We start from the raw sequence: 7,722 nt of genomic DNA on the forward strand, positions 1-7,722 counted from the left end.
TTTATTCTGGAATTAAACTTTTTTCCTTTTCATTTTTATTCCCTTAAGGCATTATCTGTTGTGCAAAAACCTTATTACTATGATATTCCTTCTAGTTCATTCTTCATTTGTGAAATAAGTTTTCTTTCCTTTAAAAATCTTTCCTGGGTTTTATTACCCAGTTTCTGCTAATTCTGATTTGTGCTTTTCTTTCATATCTTATACTATTTCCTTAATTTACTTTAGCTCAGTTTAATACATTGTTATTTTTATCCGGTTTTGTGTACATGTCTGTCTGAAGTGCTTTCATTCATTAGGAATGTTATTTTGTTCCTTGTTCTGTTTTGTTTTTTAAAATGTTTTTATTGGTTTTTAGAGAGGAGGGGAGAGGGATATAGATAAACATTATGGCTCGGCTGCCTCTTACACACCCCCTAATGGGGATTGAGCCCGAAACCGGGGCATGTGCCCTGACCAGGAATCTAACCATGACATTTTGGTTCATAGGTTGATGTTCAACCACTGAGCCACACCAGCTGGGCTCTGAGTTTTTATAACTTCATTATGAGGTTTGGCTGCAATCCTTTCAGTTGCTCATTTTTACATGAAATTAGTTTTCCTGCACATTTTGGGTGGGGGTGTGAGTCAGGATAGCTTTGCTAAATTCAAAGCTCTTCCTTTTCTGTTTTTATGAAGTGTTCAAAAAATATGGATTCAGATATTCTGAGATCTCCTGGCTCTGTTCCCCTTCCCCACTGTCACCTGGGCTTCCCTTCTCTTTGCCCCAGATACCTCTGGCCTGCACTGCTTGTATTCTGTTCCCTGCATTTTTACGCTGGTGTCCTGGAGAGACACTTTTTCTGGTTTTGAGAGGTCACAGGACCTGGGCTGCTCCAGCTTCTTCAGACCTTACTGTGGACCCCTTGCACTCATCAGCTGCCAACTGGATTGTATAAAACGTCCCCTCCCCACCCTAGTGCCAGCTGCTGTTTTATTGGTCCTCGGTACTTTCCAGGGAGTACTTTCTGGCTATTTTGAGATTCTCTTATTTTTAGATTTCTCTGACACCCTGTAGCTTCCCTCTGCTTCTTTGTACAAAAATGCTGACTCTGTGTAAGTCTTCAGGCTGACAGTGGTTTCCACCTACTTGAATTCTGGGGTTTGTAGTGATATCTTGTCACCCGGTTCAGTTGTAGATGTGGTCCGTAGGTTTGCCAAGGTGACCTTAAGCTCACCATTGCTTTAATTTGTGTACATCTTCCTTTATCTGCCTGGTCAGACTTTCAGTCCAATGTGTCTTTGTAGCCTACTCACAAATATGTAGGGAACTCCTGTCCTGAAGAGAACAACAAAGCAGGAGGGAATAGGCAATGCTGACCTGGCAGAAGCTCAGCCTCCCGGATGGTGTGCAATTGAATGTAAAGTATTAAAAAATATCTCTGAGGTGTCACTGGTTTATCACTTGAATGCACTCAAGCCAGGAAGTCGTGCCACCTTGAAGGGACACTCAAAGTGCCCTTAAAGAAATGTCTAAAATATGCTGTAAGCGATCATGTTCCTTAAACCCACTATTCCATACTTATAGGAGGAAAATTCAGATGTTCAGCTTAACCCCCATACTTCAGCCGCTAGCACATTAAGTCAAATTCTTGGCAGCTTCCAACATGCTAAAGACAAACATCAAGGAAGAACCTGAGGTCAAAGTCATCAAGTGTAAACACAGATGTTACGTGAGGTATTTACTTTGCAACCATTAGGTTCATTGCCCAGTATCAGGCGCCCAATGAATTCCAACCAAAGTTCACGCTGTTTGGCCACTTTAGGATGGCAAGCATTTGGAGAGAAGAGGATCACCTAGGAAATCTGTACACAATCCAGGGAAAAGACATCAGAAGTTAGGAATGATCCGTGTCAGGAATTAAGGGCGTATCTAATGTGAGGCACATCACTTGACCATGAGAAGCGAATGGCAGGCACCTGAGCATGCCTAACCCATTCCCTTGTGTTTCATTCCAAATCAGTGCATAGTCACAATGACCACAGACAAGTGAAAAGAAGAGCTGAAAGACACATGTGCTGAACAACGTTTAATTTTTGTTTGTTAAACAGGTAAATCGGCTTCAGAAGTTAGGGGTTGGTGCCATTCCATCATTTTCCTGCTGGCTTTGGTGTCCAGAAGAACCACATTCCAAAAAACTTAAAAGAGGACTGAAAAACAAACAAGCAAAAAAGAGTAACTTTCAAGATAAAGACTTCCTCATACAAAAAGAAGCAGAATTGTAGAAAAGCATACTACTATGTTTAAAGATATAATTTCAACACCAAAGACATCTGCCGCCACCAGACTGCTTTTCTTATATAAACTATATCATGGGAAAACCAAACGATAGTGAAGGGAAGTTTTATAAATGAAGTATTCCAGCTGGTAAACAAAGAAGGAAAGATAGAATTTAAATATCACCATTTTGAAGCCCCTAATATATTAATGGATCTAGGCATTGCTTATTAATGGCCACTAATATCAAAAAGAAAAAGATAATTAGGCATTATGAATTTATGGATAGAAGAATTTAACTTCACTTGTCAAGTAGTCTTGCTCTTCCTCCCACACCCAAAACCCTGAATCTGATCAACTCTTTAGATACAACCATCAATCTGCAGAAAAAAGACGATAGGGCAACACGTTAGATAACATTCCTAGTAAGTAGATATAATTAGCAAAATCCAGATAGTGAGAAACCATCGGATAAACAATTCAACAAATAAATGGCTAAGTGAGAAAGGGAGATGGAGTAGGATTCTATAATTTAAAGGCATTTAAGAGCCATATCAAATAACTTCAACATGAAATTCAAACACTGAATATATTTGCTATTAAGGTGTTATAATTTTTTTAAATGTGACCATAGTATTATGATAATGTTTTAAAGAGGGTCTTTTATAGATACAAAATTTAAGTATTATGGATAAAATAACAGGATGTCTTATTTTTGCTTCAAAATACTATGGGGGAAAGAGGTGGGTGTATGGATGAAAAGAGACTGGCCAAGATTTGACAACCATTGAAAGTGGGTGATGAGTACATGGAAAGTCAATATACTATTCACTCTACTTCTGTCTATGTTTAAAATTTTCCACTAAATTAAGTTTTTAAAAAAGAATCAACAGTTATCATGTTGACCTACTTGCCACCCCAGGTTCTCCCAATTTACCGCAAAGAAAGGGAACAAAGAAGAACACTGAGAAAGAAATAGCCCGGGAACTGAAAATGGATTCTCTGGGCAGGGGCATTTCAGACACGGTATGGAAAGATTAAGAGACAGGTAGAAAATAGTGTTAGCCATGGTGTGAAGCTGTGCAGTTTAGATGCCGTGTTATAGGGGATTAGAGCACTGAGTGAAAGCTGATTTCAGAATAAAAGGACTGATGTGTATAAACCTGGTAAAAAAGGAAGGTGTGCAGCTTTGGCTTATGAAATAAGCACTCCTGACCCGAGTGAGTGAGAGGATAACTGCATATAAACCTGTGTACAGATTGGGAGGGTTTTAATGATACAGGCGTCTCCTGAAGTCCTAGCTCTTCTCTTGTTAAAGCCCTGCTCACACTGCAGCACAGTCATCTGCTGGGGGTGCTCCTCTGGACAGACCCACTTGTCACCGCCCTGGGAAGGCAGCCCCAATCGGGATGAGGCCCTTCGGATAGTCCATCCCTCAAGCCAAAGTCAGACTTCCTAGGCGCAGCTTCCAGGCTTTACCAGGGTTCGGGCTCAGAGGAGGATGGCACAGCCTTCTGGCAATAAGCTGACTTTTTAAAAGGAAGGAAGGAAGGAAGCCAGACATTCAGTGACTTACATAGGGGTAGTCTCCCTGATTACAAGTAATGGGAGGTTCCCCTGTGATCTGAGGTTTCATGGAGAAAAGGGGTAATGCTCTCCCCGTGATCCATTCCAGGCCACGCCCTCTAATGCACAGATTTACATGAGGAAGGTTATCTTCGAGATTAGAAGCCATATTTTCCAGTGAAAGCTAGGAGTCCAGAGATTACAGTAGAGGGCACAGCCGGCTCATAAATCTGCAGTGCCTGCAGCTCTGGACAGCCCCTCTCCCTGGCAAAGCGATCGATGCTTCTGCCAGGGAGGCTCCGGAGAAACTGTTCATCACTATCCCATTTGGAGACTTGACACCCAAATGGAGGCACTGACACCCACGTTTATAGATCTGAGCAAAGCCCAGACGTATCAAATCGGTGTAAATCAGGATGGGAGGCCTACACGGGCCCTGAGGGCCGGTCTCTTCTCAGATGCCGTTTCTGACTCTGAAGGTTCACAGCACCTGGACACTTGGTCTGGAGCCTTCATAACCAAATATAAGAAAGGAACTGAAATCCCAGCTCAGGAGCAGGCCGAGAGAGCCCACCAGGGCCTCACCAGCTTCATGTCTGGTATTCTGACAAGGCGGAGGCCCAAGCACCTGTTAACACTGTCCCTCTCCAGCTGGGCTCAGATTTTCTTGTTCTCAGTGATACGGTATCACTGTGCCCAATGAACAGCCTGTGTCTTCACTTTCAAAAAAGCCATGGGAAGCTGATTACTCTTTTCAGAACAAGGGGTAACTGATTACTTCTGCTCATTCAGGACTCAGTTCTACGATGTACAACACAGGTGTAATGGGATAACAAGGTAGGTTGGGAGGGAAGGAACGTTTCAGACATCTGTGCAAAGGCATAATGTGTCTGGCAATGGCAAGAAGTTCAGCATGGCTGAAGCTCTGGAATACTGACAAGGCAGAACAGGGAGGCAAGAACAGCCATGGAGGAACTGACATTTTTCCTGTACTCTAATCCCGTGGTCGGTAAACTGCGGCTCTTTGGCCCCTTGAATGTGGCTCTTCCTAAGCCTTAGGAGTACCCTAATTAAGTTAATAACAATTTACCTACCTATATAGTTTGAGTTTAAAAAATTTGTCTCTCAAAAGAAATTTCAATCGTTGTACTGTTGATATTTGGCTTTGTTCACTAATGAGTTTGCCGACCACTGCTCTAACCCATTAAGCTAACCACTGACAGTGGAATCATCAGAGGCCCAGAGAACATACCATGCATGAGAATTTGTAAGCCTTGGAGAAACCTCTATATAAAAGGCTAATATGCAAAGTGTCCCCTCGGGAGTTTGACCAGAGATCAGGAGTTCAATCACTCGCTATGATGTGCGCTGACCATCAGGGGGCCGTGAGGAATGAAGGAAGGCCTCGATTGGCCCTGATTGCCTGCCAGGCCTAGGGACCCTACCTGTGCACAAATTTTGTGCACCAGGCCCCTAGTGAGTAATTTAAGAGAGGTGATACTCAGAGTCTGAGCCCACATTGAGAAATCACTGGGAAACTAGAAAAAACCCACCAGGACTGTAACCAAATGGAACAAACCTACATTCCCCAGCAGGGAAGGCAGTAGGGAGTAGAGGGGATGCTGGGACCAAAAGGCAGGAGCTCTTCTTCTAGAAGAATCTAAGGTCTTGCGTTTCCCAAATCACATGGATTCACAAACAGAGACTTCAGCAAGAGAGACATGCACGTACACACACACCACACTAAACTGCAAAAAGATGAAGGGGTCTGGCCCTCTGTTTTATGCTAACAGAACCGATGCACCTGCCCATTTTTTACTGTACCACACAGCAAGAAGATAAAAATATAACCTCTTACTTCCTCTTCAGCTGGACTTGGCTGCTACAATTGTTTGGTTTGGAACAACTGCAGTTGTTGGAGGATGGTCCACCTCTGGTGCATCAAAAAAGTATGCCTGCAGAAAAGGAAGACCCACAGGGGAGTTACAACACAGAGCATTAAAGACTCCAGGCCAATAGTACTGCTGGGTCCGCATGGCCCATTTCCCTGTAACATATTGGTCATCACACTGAACTACAATGTCTCTGCTTCTGTCTCTCACTTATTCGACTGTGAGTGCCTTTTAAAAATCCCGATACCATTTATTGAGCATTTACTAAAAATAACTTAATCTCCATAACAACCCTGTGAGGTTATTATGCTCCTCATTTAACAGATGAAGAAACTGAGGTTCAGAGGGGTCGCCATTCAATCGGGTGCATATGGTGAAGCCAGGACTCAAAGGTGGCTCTTTCTAACTCCAAAGCTCAAGTGTCTCCTCCAAAGACTGTATCCCTCTTGTCTCTGTGTCATCAGCCCCTCACACAGGGCTGGCGCACCATGTCAACAATCAATACTCAATGAACTGAACTACGATAGATTGCTGCTAAACCAGGTGGCTCTCTGTAAAGACCTTCAAAAGAAAATGCTAGGCAGGCCGTGCCTCATAAAAGTCTTCAGCTTGGAAATGAAAGGTTTGGTAAGTGCTTCCACTCACCATCTATAATTTAACTGTCAAAAATCAGAAGGAAGTAGAAGAGGGAAAACATTAAGGAGGATCTTCTCACCTGTGTCAATGTCTCAGCATCCTAACTTTAGTCCAGGAAAATACCAATCTCAAATACCAAGCTCACTAGCCTGGAACACGATATTCAAAAGAAAGGTGAATCGTTAATAAGTCAAGGAGTTAGGGCGTTAGGAAGGTAAAAAGATAAAAAGGACCAAGTTAAGAACCATTTCACATACTCCGCTCTCTTGGCCAGAAGGGGGCACCAACATGACACGCTGGAGCTTTCCCAGATTCCCAGTTAACTCTACAACAGTCCAGCTCAAAAAGTTCCTAGCTGCAGGCTCCCTCTAGTTTACCACATTCCCAGGGTAATTCTATTAGTTTTAAAAGTCTTCCTCCCAGAACCCCTTCTAGCAACTGTTTTCTGAGGCAGGAAAACAGTTCCTAACTTAAGGGGGAGCCAGGGGCCATGCTGCTAGTGTGGGGCCCTCCAGTTCCCTGGCAGGAGCACTGGGCCACGCAGCCCCCATGATGCAGGAGCAATGCTTTTCTTCCAACTACTGGAGGAACCTCATCAGTAGGAATGAGACAGGAGCCCCAGGTGCTAAACTGGACTCGGCTAGTAACTTGCACTGTGACTTGGACAAGTCACTCTACCCCTTATGGCCTGTTTTGTTTTGTTTTAAAAGCCGGAGGTAGCCCTAGCCGGTTTGCCTCAGTGCATAGAGCATCAGCCCACAGACTGAAGGGTTCTGGGTTCGATTCTGTCAAGGGCACATGTGGGAGGCAAATAATCGATGTGTTTCCCTCTCTGTCTCTCCCCTCCCTTCCACTCTCTCTAAAAATCAATGGAAAAATATCCTCAGGTGAGGATTAACAACAACAACAAAAAGCTGGAGATGTTTATTTTGGGTACTGTTCAATTTAATAGTTTAACTTTACAGACTAAGCTGAAGAATTCTCTCTTAAAAGAAAAAAGGATCCCAGAACTGGATTGGCTCAGTGGATAGAGCATCGGCCTGCAGACTCAAGGGTCCCGGGTTCGATTCCGGTCAAGGCCATGTACCTTGGTTGTGGGCACATCCCCAGTGGGGGGCGTGCAGAAGGCAGCTGATCGATGTTTCTCTCTCATCGATGTTTCTGGCTCTCTAACCCTCTCCCTTCCTCTCTGTAAAAAATCAATAAAATATTTTTTTTAAAAAAAAGGATTATATTTTCCCCCTGATTTTAAAAGTAATACATATTACAACAAATTCAAATAATACAAAAGTATGAAAGTACCCTGTTATAAAAACACCTTCTTAGCACTTTCTCTCTCTATCTCTCTCTCTTTTTTTTTTTTGGCTTAAACAT

The 7,722-nt window shown here is 43.1% G+C and overlaps 1 protein-coding gene across 4 annotated transcripts in view; it reads right to left on the reverse strand.

Annotated features, from left to right (window-relative positions):
* Positions 1–2,051: 2,051 nt before the first annotated feature.
* YIPF1 (Yip1 domain family member 1) overlaps positions 2,052–7,722 on the reverse strand; it is a 28,486-nt gene continuing 22,815 nt past the window's right edge. For 2 of the 4 annotated variants that reach the window (XM_015566955.1, XM_015566953.1), the window contains 2 exons: positions 5,679–5,775; positions 2,052–2,187 (listed from right to left, as the gene is read on the reverse strand). In XM_015566955.1, coding sequence (XP_015422441.1) covers positions 5,686–5,775 — 90 coding nt within the window. In that variant the 3' untranslated portion in view covers positions 2,052–2,187; positions 5,679–5,685. Of the gene's footprint in view, positions 2,188–5,671; positions 5,776–7,722 lie in introns of those variants that run through there. The other 2 variants (XM_015566954.1, XR_001514675.1) reach the window with 2 other exon arrangements.

Source organism: Myotis davidii, unplaced genomic scaffold (assembly GCF_000327345.1).
Source record: "Myotis davidii unplaced genomic scaffold, ASM32734v1 scaffold79, whole genome shotgun sequence".
Classification (NCBI taxonomy): Eukaryota; Metazoa; Chordata; class Mammalia; order Chiroptera; family Vespertilionidae; genus Myotis; species Myotis davidii.